Here is an 18,605-nt window from a genome sequence, read left to right as displayed (position 1 = left end):
GATATATCACCTGTTTCTCGCAGGAGCTTCCAAGGACATCATCATCCCTGACCTGTTAGCAACAGCTCATGTTAAGATGCTTCTTAGGGTTGTGTAACAGCCTCCCTCTTTGCTTATCCAATTTGATGTAAACAGATTACTTCAGTACTTTTTCAGCTATTTAAGAAAAGGTCTAGCATAATTTGTTTGCAGATGCCAATTGCTTTTATAATTTGTTATCTGACATTCAGACTTTTGAAAGGGCCTCAAATGTCCAAATACTTTTTGGAGGCCATATATAAAATACTGAACACTGCTTTCAGGAAAAGATACTTGAATGATGGCAAAATCTAATTTTACAAGGTATACCTTGTTCTTTAATGATAAGCAGTTTGGGGAAAGTCTTCAAAGAGACCTATTATGCTATTTTATATGTTCATCTTTCTTTATTGTGTAATGTTACTGTCTGAGCATGAAAAAGGTCTGATCAGACAGAACACATTTTTCAGGTTTGAAAACGCGAGGCACACCACACTGCATTTTTTTGGTTGACCTTTTTTTTTTATAAAAGAGCAGTGCGAAAAGAAAAAAATATATAATATTAATAATGGGCTGAGGCCTGTTTGAGTTGCATTAGTAGTGTGTTGAAACTTGTGTTTATTGTAGGGGGTGTTGCATTTCCAAAGACACTCAAATGGTTGACCAATCACAGCTAAACTAAACAGGGCTGCATTTCCCAAAAGCATCGTAAGCCTAAATTGATCGTAAAAACGATCGTACGAGTGATCTTAATATTAAGGTCTGTTTCCCAAAAGCATCGTAACTTAAGTAGCACTTGAAAATGATCGTAGATCTACGAGTGCTCTGGAGTAATCGTAAAGCTCTAAGTGTATCGTAAGAAGACAGAGTTATGAGGTCACCTACAGGACAACCGGCAGATTACACCTTTAACTTTATTCAAGTGCATTGTGATAATACTATAAGGTTTTGATTGTACTTTATTGTACACTTTTTTATTATTTTTTTTTATTTTAATATTCTCATTATTATCAATGTTGATTAAAAAAAACAGTTCTGCTGCTTAATATTATTGTGGAAACTGACTTTATGATCACTGGATTTTATTATTTATTTTTTTATGAGGGCAGGTTACAAACAAAAAAAATTATAAATACACATCTGAATTAAATGAGGATATTTATTTCGTCTTTTTTAAAGGTATCTTTTCTTGTTATTTTTTTTTTCTTGTTTTTTTTTTTGCCTCAGCCTGAAGGTAGTTGCTTTATATAGACGTGTTTTGATTGCTAATCCACATCAGATGACAATTATTAGGTGAAACGTTCAGAGGAAACGATTCCATATAAGGTTATATTTCAGAACTTCGCAAATGGACAGCGACTATTAAGTAGCACTTAGAGCGCGTTCTCGCGCGTTCATGTTAAGTACATTTTTGGGAAACGCACGTGGAATTGCTGCGAGTGATCGTAACTTCGCTCGTAGAACACGCTCTTTAGAGCTAAGATACATAGTTATTGGGAAACCCGGCCCAGGGCTGTTACTATGTCAGCAACTGTTGAACTCTGTATGTAACAATGAAACTTGTGACCATAGTTGCTTTTGGGAAACACACAGCGCATTACTGACAGACTGGGAAGAGAGGTGCTGCAACAATGTGTGGGGAAATAATGTTTTTTAAACAAAAAACCTATTCTAGTAGAGCCCAAAAACATAAATACATTGAGAAAGGGCATAATAAGTATGTCTCTTTTAGTGTTGGGTAAGTTACTCTAAAAAGTGATTAATTATCAATTTTTGACCATTCTTCTAGAAGCGCATTTGTGAGGTCAGGCACTGATGTTGGACGAGAAGGCCTGGCTTGCAGTCTCCGCTCTAATTCATCCCAAAAGTGTTCTATCGGGTTGAGATCAGGACTCTGTGCAGGCCAGTCAAGTTCCTCCACATCAAACTCACTCATCCATGTCTTTATGGACCTTGCTTTGTGCCCTGGTGTGCAGTCATGTTGGAACAGGAAGGGGCCATACCCAAACTGTTCCCACAAAGTTGGCAATATGAAATTGTCCAAAATGACTTGGTATTCTGAAGCATTAAAGGGTTAGTTCACCCAAAAATGAATGAAATGTTGAATTCTACATTGACCGTGCTTTATGTCTTGGCGTAGTGGTCAAAATGGGGCTAAAGTGTGCATTTCCTGAATGCTCGAACGCCGGCTCTACGTCATATTCTCGCGCATGCGTCGTTGTGGAGTTCACATCTGAGGCCTAGACAGAAGACACGCACCTGTTGAATAAAGTCGTTTTTATTTTTATTTTGTGCACAAAAACTATTCTCGTTGCTTCATAAAATTGTAGAACCACTGTAGTGAGATGGACTTTGTAACGACGTCTTTAGTGCCTTTTATAGGTCTTGTGAGAAAATACATTCCTGCCAATGGAGGCCTTTCTGAGCCATCGGATTTCAACAAATATATCTTAATTTGTGTTCCGAAGATGAACAAAGGTCTTATGGGAGTCGAACGACATGAGGGTAAGTAATTAATTTTCATTTTTGGGTGAACTAACCCTTTAAGAGTTGCTTTCACTGGAAATAAGGGGCCAAGGCTTGAATGCAGCTTCTCAGCCATGAAAACCCCTTCCTTGAAGCTCTCTACGCACTGTTCTTGAGCTAATCTGCACACTGTGCGCAGAAGTCAACAACTTTGTGGAGAGTCAATAGCTGCAGACCTCCAAACGTTGTGTGGTTCACTGAACTCCTGAGAGCATCCCATTCTTTCACAAATGTTTGTAGAAGCAGTCTGCATGCCTATGTGCTTGGTTTTAGCCATGGAAGTAAATGGAACACCTGAATTCAATGATTTGGAGGAGTGTCCCAATACTTTTGGAAATATAGTGTATAATTGTTATACAATAATATCAGAAATTAAATTGCATAAATCCCTTACTTTACCTTTTCAAGGGAAAAGTGATTAAATTGCAGTAACTAATTACTTAGAAACTATAGTTACAGCCAACACTGATCTCCTTTAAGGATTCCTTGTGCTATGAATGTTAGTCTTGGTTACTTTTGCCGCATTTTAAATTCCTGCTTCCAGTATTGTACACCAGTATTGTATTGTTTCACAAGTACCTTCCTGTGTGAATGACATTTGGTGTGATACCAAGAAAGACACTGTATGCAAAGGGTGAGGAGGAACATTCATTTTCATTCCGCAGGACATTGACAGCCAGATGATGTGTGGAACAGCTACTGATGCTATTAATTTGACTGAGGTAGTGTGTACGTCAATATCAAATTTATACCTAACCATCTGATCGCTTACCATTTTGGCATCATCTATTGAGAGAGATTTATAGGAGTGTTTCTCAACTGATTTTGCTCCAGGATCCAAATGGACATTAAGTGGTGAGGCTACCGAATGTAACCTACAATTAATGTAGGCTGGGTCATATTTCCTTTAACCTTTCATAGTTCATGGTTTGTTAGGATGAATGCATGTCAATGTACCAAGGAACAGATGAATTTTTGCCAAAATACTGTAAAGTTTGATTAGATGCAACTTTTGACGTCAACAACAAAAATATACGAGGAATGTTTTCTTCTACCCTTTTTAGACAATGTATCCAACTATGTAAAATTCCATGTTAAATTGTTTATTTTATTAATTGCGTTCAGAACAGACCAACTATTTTTGGGTCTTGATTGTGGGAATTTAGAACCATTAAGGGGAATTTAGAACCATTCTGTTTGTTAAAAGAAATTAATTACAGATGTAGAAATTAATTGCAGATGTAGATATAATTTTGCAGTAAAATGCAAAAGCATGTACACTACGTACACAAAAAGAACATTGTATCAAATGCTTAATTTAAATGTTAGTATAAAAGACACTTAATATAAAGTTGGCCCCATATTTCTATTGCAGTGTCAAATTAATTTTCCTCTGCATTTTCTATTGAATTGCTCAAAAAGATTTTTTGGCAGTGAAATTCAGTAATTTCAATAGGAATCCACATGATTTCACATGAGGGTTAAAGATTCCCCACACAAATGTTCTGCTTTGACCAACAGAAAGCTGCTTTTCAGCAGAAGAAAGAAGTTTGGAACAACAAGAGCGTAAATGACAGAATTTCCATTTTTGGGTGAACTATTCCTTTAAGGCTCGTGTTAACTCTTTCCCTGCCAGCATTTTTGATAATTTTCACAAAATTTTCATGGCAACCAGAATATTTTGTTGTGTGAATATCTGAACATAGAATATAACAAAATAAATAACATAACATCTGCTTAAAAAAAGCTGCATGGCTTCTTTTTTATCAACACTTGAATGTGGTTTCATTAAAAAAAATGTAACAAAAAACTGAGAAAATCTTGTTTTTGCCAAAGACTACATCTGAAGTGGATTCAGAAAGATGATCAAAACACAAATGGAGTAGATCGAGACCATCAACACCCCCAAAGCTTCCCAGCCCTATAGCTCGTCCTGGGTCGACATTTACAAATAAGAGTTTTGTCATAATAAATGGTATTATTACCACTGGTTTGGTGTAGTATATTTGTTATGTTTTAGTTATCAATTATTCTTCAAGTACTAAAAAATTGTTAATGAAATTGTTATGATTCTTATCCCTAGTCGCGACCCATCTATGGAGAACCATTACTTTAGAAAGTCAGAGTATACTTTCTATAAAGTCATTTTTGGTGAATTTGAAGCACTTGTGTGCACAAATGATACTGCAACTTCTGATATATGTTGGATTGGAAGAATATAAAATTTTCACCACTGTGTTTCTGGCTATATGAAGTACACATTCCATATCTCTCAAGCATAGCCTTCCATATGCATCCAATACATTACCTCAGCAATGCCATACTCAAACAATCTCAATCAATATTTTTCCAACAAATTCTACAAATCATTCCACTGTGTCATTGTGTTTGCTCTTAGTAGAACGATTGATTTTTAGCATGCTGTCCAAAACCATGCCTTACTTATGACCTCATAAGTTATTTTAAGATGTCGATTAGTAACCGCATGAATGTATCTTAAGATAAACCTTTGGCGTACAGTATATCTTCCCCATCTGGAACCCAAAATCATCATAAACATTTCCAGTTGGAAGACATTGAGGTTCAAAACTCTGAGGTCACAACTATGCTTTAAGGTTCTCCAAAAGTCATATGTCAAAGATTATAGTTCAGGCTATAATCAGACCTCACAATTTAAATCATAATAACAAATCAAAACCCATCTGTCAATGATTCTGAGATTGATACTGTAAAACACTGTAAATTATTCTACAATTCTGGTCTGTAATTGCTTCTCTCAAATGGTCAGGAAAACCATAATAAATGTTTATTCACTGTGGGTGCAAAGAAAAATGTGAGAATTGTTTTTCTTTTCCTTGATTTAAAAATGAAAGGTTTGAAGTGCTTGAACATGGTGTGCATATTGTGGAACAAACATGCTGGAAGCTTTCGTCCTCTGCTTTAATCTATGATGACACAAAGTATTTGTTATGAATGGCCATTGATACTGCTATTATTAATACAGCAGCATATGTTGCATCAAAGGCACAGTGGCTGCTGTCAAAAACAGATCCTTTCATAACAAACGTTTGACACTTTGTCCATTACTGTAAATATTGCCATGCATGAAATATTTGATGTAATGCTTTATAGATGTTTATGTGCATTTCACACACTGTAAACTACATTTGCTGCTAAATTTTTAAGAACAATCAACTTGGATGTTTAAGTCATTTCAACTTAAATTATATTAAGCTGATTATTGTATAACTTATTAAAAAAAGTTGAAAATTGCTTGGGAACACTTCATATTAGGGTTCAATTCTTGGCCACTTTATAATACTGTTCCGTCATTAATGAATAACTACACAGGAACAAACGAGTAACGCAATATTGACATTCTACTACTATTAACTAACAAGAAACTCTGATTAACGAATTAATAAGTAATAACGTTCAGTTGAATGAGGTAGTTTACTATTAGCTAATCAATAACTACTTTTGTTTTTTCATAACTCCCAGAGGACTACTAAGAACTACTATATCCAGATTCATAACTAACATGAATAATGCATAATATATAATTAATTCTAAAGTGAAGGTAAATATAACCCATAGTAATGAATCAAGTGTTACTACATCCTTCTAAAGGAATTACTAATTATTTGGATCAGTATTCTAAAGCGAAACATAATAAAACTGTAGTAATTACTGAAATCATTGAACACTTTTGAGGTTTTTATAAGATTTTGGATAGTGACACTTAAGTAATTACTTGTGACTTTAGAATACTGATCCAAATAATTAGTAGTTCCTATATTAACACTTGAGTCACTTCTATCCAAAACCTTACAAAAACCTCAAAAGTTTGCAATGATTTCAGTAATGAGAGTTATTATGTTTTTCACTTTAGTTCCTTCTGAAGGATATAGTAACACTTGAGTCATTACTAGTGGGTAACCATGATCTTCACTTTAGAATTAATTATACATTATGCATTATTCACATTAATTATGAACCTGTATATAGTAGTAGTCCTCTGGGAGGTATGAAAAAAATAGTAGTTATTGATTAGCTAATAGTGAACTACCACATTCGACTAAGCACTATTACTTACTAATTTATTAATCATAGTTTCTTGTTAGTTAATAGATACTAGAACACAGCATCATGAAGCTTCGAAGCGTTATGAATCAGTGAGTCGATTCAGCGGTTTGGATCGCCAAAGTCACGTGATTTCCGCAGTTTGGCGGTTTGACACGCGATCCGAATCATGATTCGACTCACTGATTCATAACGCTTCGAAGCTTCATGATGCATTGTTTTGAAATTGGTCATCACTATATAAGTCGTTATTTAGGGGGTTTTTTGCGCACAAAAACTATTCTCGTCGCTTCATAAAGTTATTGTAGAACCACTGTAGTGAGATGGACTTTGTAACGACGTCTTTAGTACCTTTTATGGGTCTTGAGAGTGTACAGTGCATTGTGCCAATGGAGGTCTTACGGGTGTCGAATGACATGAGGGTAAGTAATTAATGACAGAATTTTAATTTTTGGGTGAACTAACCCATAGCCTTATTCTACATCCTTTAATCCTGCCCAATACCTAGACTTAAACGCTACAAAAACTACCTTACTAACTATTAAAGGGGTGGTAAACCACAATTTCACTATTCTAACTTTAGCTAACGTGTAATGTTGCTGCTTGAGCATAAACAACATCTGCAAAGTTACAACGTTCAAAGTTTAAAGCAAAGGGAGATATTTGCTTTTAAAGAAATCAGTTTCTAAGAACTACAGCAAACGGCCAGTAGGCGACTACACACATTCCTCCAGGGTTGGTGACATCAACAGGCTCAATATTTACATAAACCCCTCCTCCGAGAATAATAAATAAGGGGGGGGTGAGGCCATTTTGTATCGCGGCACTGTTGTGGTATAACGTTAGTTAGGCTGGAGTGTTGTTGCCGCGATGCCAAGGAAACGCTGTTATTTTCATCCGGATTGCAGGTCTGGGGTACTTGCTCTGTTCAGCCTTCCTTGGGACGGGGGTGCGTTGCAGAGCGTTTAACATACAGCATGTTATATGCACGTGTGTTTGAGTCAGCGGGGAATCAGGCGCGCGCAGGGCTCCCTGCAGAGGAGATCTAACATCTAAGCACATCTAACAGAGGAAAACATCCACCGTCTTCGCGATTTCAATGCCAGATTTGCACAACGTCAGCTGCGTGAAAAAAACACTGCCGGTGCGTGGATGCACGATGCGCGCGCTGCACATTTCACGGAGGACAACACAATCTTCCACAAACTTCGCGAGTTCAATACAGGATATGCACAACGGCTTGTCCTGAAAGCTGGATTTACAAACAGAAGCTGTTTACGGGCCACAACCTGTAAGTCTGATTTATTTTTCATCGATGTGTTTTCCTGTAATAGGTTGTAGCAAGGAAGTAAACAGATGACAACGCTGTTCTGCAAACCAGTCTGTTAAATGCTCATTGATACTTAACGTTATCCGATGAACACCTAACGTTACAAACACTAACGTTAAAATCTCAACAGCGAACCTGGCATTAGTGTAAATGATTCTTTGATTAGAGCTTTTATGTATTGTTTATCTACAGGCCTGCTAAACATGCTTCTGTGTGTGATTTGGCTAACTTACTAGTTAAAGCCAGTGCTTAGTGTTCGTTTTGGGTTAGTTCTTGCGACAGATATTTGGCTATAATCGTTCTAAAAATACAAAAGTTAAAGTGCCATTCAGTAGCGATCATTATAGATCCGCAGTCTTTACTCTCGAGGACTGAACAGGTTCTGCTCGATCATCTTCACTCAAATGTTCTGGGTCTGATTCGGGCGGTAAGGGGCGTGACGTTTCCGACGTGCACTAGGCGGTTAGCGAATCACAACACACTGGGCCAGCTAACCAATCTGAGCCCACTGCGTATTTTTGAGGGACTGACTTCATACAACCCGGAAAGCATCAGACCGTTTTACAAGGAGGGACAGAGCAGTGTAGAATAAAGGTCAAATATATGAAAAATAAGGCAATTGTTTTTAAAACGAAGCATGAACACATGTTACAGTGCACCCCACAAACACAGTCAAGCCTTCAAAAGAATGTGTTTTACCACCCCTTTAATAAGCAGTAAATTAGGAGTTTATCGAGGCAAAAGTTGTAGTTAACTCTTTACCCGCCAGGGTTTCAAAAAAAAGTTGCCAGCCACCACCATTGTTTTTGATAATTTTTGAAAATATTTTGTTGTATGAATATCTGAACATACCATATAATAGAAGAAAGAGTACATCCTCTGCTTTTTTAAAGCCTGCTTTTCCTAACCCTTCATGCATTAATTTTTTATCAACACTTAAATATGGGTAAGTTACATTGAAAAAAACTACATTTTGAACAAAAAGCTGAGAAAATCACGTTTTTGTCAATGACTACTTCCATACCAGATCATGTATTTTTTACTGGGCATTTTGCTGGTTTGTGTCGTGTCAAGAAAACATAAAAAATCCTAATAATAGGCTGTTTAATAGTGGTTCTATTGTGACAAATACCTCATTTAGTATGACAATAAACAGTTTACAAAATGAACTTGTATTATAGCCAAGGTATGTGTCCATACGAAATAGATTTTCAAAATGTAAAAAAATAAGTCATTTTAGAAAATCAAATCATTCCATGTTAGAACATATTTTATTTAACATATATATACACACACATACGCATATAAAAAAAAAGAAAGAAGAAAAAAAACTTTATCCAGCTTGATTTGAGAATGTTCCAGTGAGCATTTTCACATTTTCACTGCTGTGTCCACACTTCAACAGATCCTTAATCCTAATTTCTCAATAATAAACAAACTGCCATAGTTCACCATGTGGTTAATTCTTTCACAACACACGTTAGTTATTCACAATGAGAAGCCGTGACTCACCTCTCTGGATCCCTTCACTCAGGCTGAAATATGTCAGAAAGAGTAACAGCGGAATGTTTTTGAGGACCTTCATGTTCACCTTAGAACGTTCTGTTTCGAATCAGCTTTAAAATCCATTTGTCGGCCTCATTTCAAAGCTGTGAAATGAAGTCCCTGCAGATAGTACAGTGTGTGTGTGTGTGTGTGTGTGTGTGTGTGTTTGTGTGAGAGTGTGTGTGCTGCAGGCAGGCCTGCGATCTGTTTGAGTCACTGTGCTCGTGCGGTTAGCTGAAGATAGACAGGGCCAGCTGCTGGATATGCTTACAGTGATATGAGGGGGACGAGGTACAGAAAGTACCCAGAAAATACCAATAATGCCATTTTTAAGGGAACATGTTGTAGCCTGCTGCCAAAATTCAGAGCTCATATGATTTAGCATGAACAATGATGATTCATGGCATGAATTACATTGTAGGGAATAAATCACAGTGTCTGCGCTAATAATCACTATAGCGGCATTCAGTTTAGAATCTACGCTGCATAATAAATAGGCTAACATAATATTTCTTAAAAATGCTTCACTTCACTTTAGAGGTTTAGTAACTAGACATGTGTTAGTGGTATTTGCAAATTTCACACAATTCCTTTTGGACTGTGAATCCACTTTAACTGATAAATCATATTTTTTGAAAGCCAGTGTACAAAGTTATGCATTTCTCTATGTGACTTGGATGGCACTCAGAAACGCACGCACGCACGCCTGCCCTCCCTCACTCATAGCAATAGCATGACAGGCACAGCCTTTGCATTCAAGTCGCCTTTGTATGGAAGGACCCACCTGTTGCTCACTGGCCCGTATGTACTGATTTATTTTAAGCTGGAGAGTGATATTTCCCAAAGTGACTGTTTATGTCCCCATCCTCTGCACTTTTGCCTTTTACGGTTATTTGGATAAGAAAATGTTATTCTGAGTGCGCACAATGCACAATGTGCAGAGAAATCTGATAATTATCACTTCTGAAGTGCCGTTTGTTTTGACTTTTTTTTTTATACATAGGACTTAGAATGTCCTGAAAGTACATGCATCATTGAGTCTTTATTTTATTAGAAAAGATAACAGTCTTTGACTGCTGACTTAGGCCCAAGCCCAATTCTATTTTATACCCCTTCACCTTCCCCTACCCCTACACCTACCCCTACCTGTTCCCCTTGCCCCTTGAAACAGAGTGCCAAGGCATAGGGGTGAAAATATTCCCCTAAGAAATGGGACTCCACTACTATACCATTACACGTCATCACAGGTCATCATACCCCATTTCTTTTATTAGTGTCCTGTAACATTTAACCAGTATGAACAGCAATGAAGTGCATATATCTAACAGAAATTAGGAGCGAACACGTTTAACACATTACTTACTCCCAACAGAGTTTTCCGTTGTATTTTGACTATGGACTTAATAAAATGGCGCTCGTTTTCAGTTCAAAAACGTATGAGCCAGAGTTTCCTAAGATGATACAGAACATACAAGACTAGTGAAGCCGCTTTTCCATCAGGACAAACTGTTCTCTTTGTTTATTAACCGTTCCATTCCGTGCTGATCCGAGCCGGCAGGTACCTATATGGTTTTGTTATCTACTATGGTGCTGCGATAAAGTTCTTAATAATGCCTTGACTGAAATAACCACTCGTTACAACCGAGGTATGCAGCAAAGCATTTGTGAAGCCACAACACGCACAACCTTGAGGCGGATGGGCTACAACAGCAGAAGACCCCACCGGGTACCACTCATCTCCACTACAAATAGGAAAAAGAGGCTACAATTTGCACAAGCTCACCAAAATTGGACAGTTGAAGACTGGAAAAATGTTGCCTGGTCTGATGAGTCTCGAATTCTGTTGAGATATTCAGATGGTAGAGTCAGAATTTGGCGTAAACAGAATGAGAACATGGATCCATCATGCCTTTTTACCACTGTGCAGGCTGGTGGTGGTGGTGTAGTGGTGTGGGGGATGTTTATTGGCACACTTTAGGCCCCTTAGTGCCAATTGGGCATTGTTTAAATGCCACGGCCTACCTGAGCATTGTTTCTGACCATGTCCATCCCTTTATGACCACCATGTACCCATCCTCTGATGGCTACTTCCAGCAGGATAATGCACCATGTCACAAAGCTCGAATCATTTCAAATTGGTTTCTTGAACATGACAATGAGTTCACTGTACTAAAATGGCCCCCACAGTCACCAGATCTCAACCCAATAGAGCATCTTTGGGATGTGGTGGAACGGGAGCTTCGTGCCCTGGATGTGCATCCCACAAATCTCCATCAACTGCAAGATGCTATCCTATCAATATGGGCCAACATTTCTAAAGAATGCTTTCAGCACCTTGTTGAATCAATGCCACGTAGAATTAAGGCAGTTCTGATGGCGAAAGGGGGTCAAACACAATATTAGTATGGTGTTTCTAAAAATCCTTTAGGTGAGTGTATATATATATACAGTATATTTTTAAACTATTATTAATATGTTCAAATCACTCAAATAGTGCGCTTAGCAAGCAACAGAGAAATTATCCCCAGTGGCAACATACACACATTCTAGCAGCACGGTAGTCGGTGGAGGGAAACTCCTCATACCGCTTTGTTCGAAGTGTGGTCCTGAAAAATCTTCGTTTGTAGGGCTATCTGGCCCTTCCCCTTACCCCTACCACTCCAGCCAAAAGATAATCGAGACACCCCTACCTCTTCACGTGAACGTGCAAAACGAAGGGGTAGGGGAAAGGGAAGGGCTAAGGGGTAGAAAATGGATTGGACCTTAATTCAGTCGGTTCTGCCAAAATGAAGAGAATGTACACCTTTTTTCCTTCAGGCACATGCAAAATGTATTACAATTATTTCTTGTAGTTTCAGTGGTTATAACCTTTTAGTTTACGTGGGCTGAATCCAAAACCGCCCTATGGCCTTATTTGAAGGGACAGCCATTTGTAGTGGTGTCTGAAACCATAGTCGACATTATCGAGTGCACTCATTCTATCCCACATTGCACAGCAATAACGATTCACTCACTTGTTTTCATTCACTCCTTCAAGTATTAGTGGCATAACGTAGGGAATAGTGATTTAGGGTTTAGAGGGCGATTTCATATTCAGCCATGGATTGTCTCATCTCTCTCTCTCTCTTTAATACGCTAAGGCTGCATCCAAAATTGCATACTCTCTTGAGTAGGTACTTCTTTTGAATAATTACCTCACTAAAAAAGTATGTTCTATATAGTACGAGTGTGTGTAGTATGAATGTAATCCGGAAGTACTACATTTGCCATGTTGTCATTATCACTTCTCTATAGTAAAGTGTCCATCGTATGCACACTTCAGAATGTCACAGGAAATATTAGGTCATCGCAGTACTTTTTGCCTACTCTTTTATGAGTACTGTGAATTCGGACATACTTCTTTTGTCACATACATTAAATTCAAGGCACTGGTGCTCGCCTTCAAAGCAACCATTGGCTCTGCACCAATATACCTAAACTCGCTTGTTCAGACTTTCACACCCTCCAGGAACTTACGTTCTGCCAGTGAATGACGCCTTGTGGTGCCATACCAGAGAGGCATGAAATCGCTCTCACAGACCTTTTTCTGGACCGTTCCCACCTGGTGGAATGACCTGCCTATCTCAATTTGTGCGGCCGAGTCTGTAGCCATTTTCAAAAAACGTCTAAAGACACATCTTTTCCAGCAACACCTGACCAATCAAAAATAGCACTTATCATTCTATTCATTGTCTGTCTGTCTAATTTATAAAAAAAAATATAAAAAAAATTCTGTTCTGTGCTAGATTAACTGAGACTTGTTACAGCACTTGCATATTGTTGCCCTTGACTGCTCTAGTTGCTTCTATTGCCCTCATTTGTAAGTCGCTTTGGATAAAAGCGTCTGCTAAATGACTAAATGTAAATGTACTGTTTTTCACCTAATATATAGTAGGGAAGTATGCAATTTTGGATGCAGCCTGTCACACACTGGCCACTTTATTAGGTACACCTGTTCAACTGCTCAATAACGCAAGTATCTAACCACATGGCAGCAACTCAATGCATTTAGGCTTGTAGACATGGTCAAGTTCAAAATGAGCATCAGAATGTGGAAGAAAGGTGATTAAAAGCTGCATTTATATTACATTATACAAGTGACCCAATTCTGATTTGTTTTTCTGCCATGTGGCACATGGATCAGATGACCCATGAATGTGTACACAGGAAAAAAGTACATGGTATCCGATATTCTCAGACTGGTTTCAGGCCTCATTTATATGTGGAAATATATCTCATATGAATTGGATATGTGCATTTGCGTCTGCCATGTAAGTGGACAGATTGGATATTTCTGTCAATGCGAGTCATACTTAATTGAAAAAACAATGGTGACAAATGACGTACAACATAGGCGGACACCAACCGCGATCTCATGACTCTTTTTTAAATGCCGCAATTAAGGACAAAGGCACCGCCCAGTGGTCAGTATGTCTACCTTGAATTGTTTCACCAAGTGTATAGTGTAAATGCAGATATCGGATATGGGTCACTTTTAAAATAAGATGTAAGCTGTTCATCAAAAATGGATATAGTCAACAAATTGGAAACCTGCAGCGTAAATGTGTCCTATAAGTGACTTTGAACATGGCATGGTTGTTGGTGCCAGACGGGCTGGTCTGAGTATTTCAGAAACTGCTGATCTACTGGGAAAAAGAGAAAATATCCAGTGAGCAGCAGTTCTGTGGAAGAAAATGACTTGTTGATGCCAGAGGTCAGAGGTGAATGAGCTGATCGAAAGGCAACAGTAACTCAAATAACCACTCGCTACGTCCGAGTTCTGCAGAAGAGCATCTCTGAATGCACAACATGCCAAACCTTGAAGCAGATGGGTGACAGCAGCAGAAAATCACACCGGTGCCACTCCTGTCAGCTGAGAACAGCAAACTGAGGCTACAATTCACATGATTTGACAATAGATAATTGTAAATGTGTTGCCTGGTCTGATTAGTGTTGATTTCTGCTGCAACATTCAGATGTGTAGAGTCAGATATTAGCATGAACATCATGAAAGCTTGGATCCATCCTGCCTTGTATCAGCGGTTCAGGCTGGTGCTGGTGTAATGGTATGATGGATATTCTATTCTTGGCACAGTTTGGGCCCCTTAGTACCAACTGAGCATTGTTTAAATACCACAGCTACAGCCTACCTAAATATTGTTACAGATCATGTCCATCCCTTTATGACCACAGTGGACCATCTTCTGATGGCTACTTCCAGTAGGATAATGCATCATGTCACAAAGCTCAAATCAACTTAAACTGGTTTCTTGAACATGACGGTGAGTTCACTAAACTCAAATGGCCTCCACAGTCACCAGATCTAAATCCAATCGAGCAGCTTTGGGATGTGCTGGAACGGAAGATTTGCATCATGGATGTGCAAAAGACAAATCTGCCGGAACTGCATGACGCTCTCATGTCAATATGGACCAAAATCTCTGTGCACCTTGACAATGTTTCTAGCATCTTGTTGAATCTCTGCCATGAATTAAAGCTCTGAAAACAAAGTGAGCTTCCGAACTCCAACTCTGTACTAACTAGGTGTATGTATATGTATATATATATACTAGGGATGCCACAATTCTCAATATAATATTGAACCGTTCGGTACGGCCTTCACGGTTCAATACGCGCTTGTGAATTGCGGTTTTTCGGTTTTGCATTTAATTAATTATTTTTCTACAAATTCTATAATTTGACTCCATCCCAATATACTGAACCACGCGACATACATTCACATCACACGTTAGTGGTGGAGTTACACTCACGGAACACTATAGTTATTCACAATCAAGAAAGCTCATTATTTGCATGCGTTTTACAGCCTTGCCGGTTAAACATGCGCTTTTCCAAGCGCGCGCACTAAACGCCTGTCAAACAAGCGATTACTGGACTAAGTAGTCTTATTTCGCTAATACTGTCAAATACACACAAGGTTTACATAAACACAGTAGGTTATGTCTAAAGTGAAAGTAAAATTGGCGTGTGTCTGTAGATTAGATGTGTAGAGGTCTTAAATTGACAACAGCACAGCTGTCCTTAAAGGGACAGTTGAACACGTGAACACGCTGTCCTTAAAGGGACAGTTCACCTCTAAAATTATGTCATTATTTACTCACTCTAATATTGTTCCAAACCTATATTCATTTCTTGATGACAGAATTTTCATTTTTGAGTGAACTATCCCTTTAATGTTAATACAACAACAAAAGACAAAGAGAAAATCACTCAATGCTCTTGACTGAAAAACTTTAATACAGTAGCTTTAATAAGAATCATGTATATTTTATAATGAAGTCTATGTAGTGTTTTAATTTTACATTTATTCATTTGACTTCATACTTAAATGCTGCTGTACTGCTCTGAGCTGCCGGTGTAAATCTTTATATGTATTTATTGTATATTTTACAATACACTAGGAATGTGTACAAGGGTTTTTAAGTAAAGTTTTAAGTTTAAGTAAGGTTTTTCAATTCTTTTAAGTAAAATAAAGAAAGAAAATAAAGAAATTTAAAAAATAGTATTTTTTCTCCTTAACCTCTTGCTGTTTCTGTCGCTTAAAATAGAATAGAGAAAAACTGATGTGACAAGCCATCAGAACCGAACCGAACCGAAAACCGTGGTTAAAAACCGAGGTATGTATTGAACCGTGGACTAACTGTATTGTTGCATCCCTAATATATACATATATTGTTACAATCCACACCTGTCCCGGACTCCATTTCCCATGATCCTCCCTGTCTCACACCTGAACATCATCTTTCTCCCCGGATTCCCTGCACCTGGTCCTCGTCATCTAGCACTCCTGTATATTGTACTCACTCTCTGCACTCCTTGTCCGTTGTCAAATGTTATACTACATGTGTATGTGTCTATATTCAGTTTGTTAATAAAACGCCATCTTTGTGGAAGCCCTGGATCTCCTCTTCTCTGCTGCACCACACCATTGAAACAGAACAACGGACCAAACTGCCAGGACTTCTCTGATAAGATGGGGATTTTTCTCCTTTCTGCTCTCTCCCGGGTTCCCTGAGAGAGACACGATGGCGGTGGATCGCCTGTGTGGGCTTCGCCAGGATGGCCGCCCGCTGGAGAGGCATGTGGAGGAATTCACTGAGCTATCTAGTTTGGTGAACTGGCCAGACGCTCCATTAAACGCTTTTTTTTCTGATGGGTCTGGACAAGGACACTATCCAATACATTGAACCTGCCTGTTCCTTTTCCCTAGTCGAATCCATTAATCTGATTCTATTTCTAAATTGTTCTGAGTCTGTCATTGAGGAGTTTCAAGAAAGGAAGTGTCCTCGTCCAGTCCCCTCAGAAAAACACACGGCCTTGTCAGTTCACCCACAGCCAGTTTCCTCCACCTGTCCCTCCAGTGTGCCTTCCTGTGTGGTCCTGCCAGCCCAAACGGCCGAGGTGGAGGGCCACCGCTAAGCCCTCGATTCCGGCCGAGATGGCCGCAATCTCGCCAGAGCCACAGGAGCGCTGGCTTATAGACTTTTGGAGCGAACCCGCAGTGCCAGTTCTCCGTGAGCCAGCTCCTAGTCTCCAGGTGCCCACTCCAAGTCTCCTGGAATCCGCTCCAGCTCTCCTGCCCGCTCCGAGTCTCCTGGATATATATATATATTCAGCCTCTTTACAAGTCTTCAGTGTCACATGATCCTTCAGAAATCATTCTAATATTCTGATTTGATGCTCAAGAAACATGTATTATTATCAATATTGAAAACCGTTGTGCTACTTTATAATTTTGTGGAAAGAATTAGCAGTTTGTTAAAAAGAACATTTGATCAGCTTAATGCATCTTTGTTTAATAAAAAAGACTTTTAATTAAAAAAAAACTTAATGAACCCAATCTTTGGAACAGTATGTACTACTGAGGTTCATGAAATGGTCTATTGTAATGGTAAAGTTAACACGAGAGGCTGAAGACAGCTGCGATTCCTCGGATCTTCCTTTCGTAACCCTAACAGTGTCACCCAGAGTTTTGGCAGACATTGAGGTATTACAATGATCGCACAACAAGCATTCTGCAATACAGTAAGGGTGATGCAGAACTATGCTGCAGTCTGAATTCAAACTTACCTTTCAAAAGGCCCAAATCTATATAGGCCTATCTATGAATTCAGCTGTAAATCCACTGAAAGGCTGAAAACAGCACGCCAACTCAGTGCCTTAATTTCCATAGGTCTTCGTGTCACTTAAGTTATACTGCCCTCTCCTGTACAGTTAGAGAAGAGATTTCAGTAATGGCACGTTCCTATTTAGCAAACCGATATATTTCAAAAGGTATCCCAATCTGTAATGTAGGCATGAAATTCAACCGCTGTTTTTACTTTGTACATTTTAGCAGCTGTGTATGTATGTGTGTGTGTGTGTGTGTGTGTGTGAGTGAAGCAATTGCAGTTTAAATGTTATGTAATGTAGCAACTTTCTAATGATTAAAATGCATGGCTAAAGCAAAAGCATGGTGAATATGTGAAAAGGAGATTTCAAAATGTGGTATATTGCAAACCTCTGTGCAATATTTTGAAATAGTGTGGAGTTGTTGATGGGTCTTTAAAAGGCTGGACAAAGGTTGAGGGTCAAAGTGCACTTGTGTTTTGTCATTCTTTCAGAATATTGCAGCTTTTGGGAGTGTCTATTTGTATTATATATCAGAAGTTAGCACATTTTAGCTGCGCACACACACACACACACACACACACAAGTTTATATTGGCACTTTTACAAACGGGCAAAGGCAAATTTAAAGTCAAGATTAATTCAAATGTAAAGTTTGCATAGAAGTTTGTCTAAAATACAAGATATCATTGGGTTGTTGTATATCCTGATTTGAAAGATAATAGCCTAAGTAATATAAAACTGTAACATTGTACAATAAGGTTTTATTTTGTTAGCATTAGTTAAGTACATTAGTTAACCTAGTTAATCATTAATCTCAACATGTATTAATGCTTTTTTTTTAATCCAAGCTGTATTTGTTTACAGTTTACACATTGAGATTAATAAATGTTTTAAAAATGTATTGCTCATTGTTTATGTTAACAAATGAGTCT

At 38.3% G+C, this 18,605-nt stretch overlaps 1 protein-coding gene across 2 annotated transcripts in view; it reads right to left on the bottom strand.

Moving 5' to 3' along the window:
• Window positions 1–9,684, bottom strand: part of musk (muscle, skeletal, receptor tyrosine kinase) — a 53,108-nt gene extending 43,424 nt beyond the window's left edge. For both annotated transcript variants that reach the window (XM_079804524.1, XM_079804523.1), the window contains exon 1: window positions 9,470–9,684. In XM_079804524.1, the coding sequence (XP_079660650.1) occupies window positions 9,470–9,542 (73 nt within the window). In that variant the 5' untranslated portion in view covers window positions 9,543–9,684. The remainder of the gene's footprint in view (window positions 1–9,469) is intronic.
• Window positions 9,685–18,605: the final 8,921 nt, after the last annotated feature.

Source organism: Gobio gobio (assembly GCF_949357685.1).
Source record: "Gobio gobio genome assembly, chromosome: 22".
Classification (NCBI taxonomy): domain Eukaryota; kingdom Metazoa; phylum Chordata; class Actinopteri; order Cypriniformes; family Gobionidae; genus Gobio; species Gobio gobio.
The sequence above is the reverse complement of the archived record's forward strand: the minus strand, read 5'-3'. Positions and strand labels throughout refer to the sequence as shown.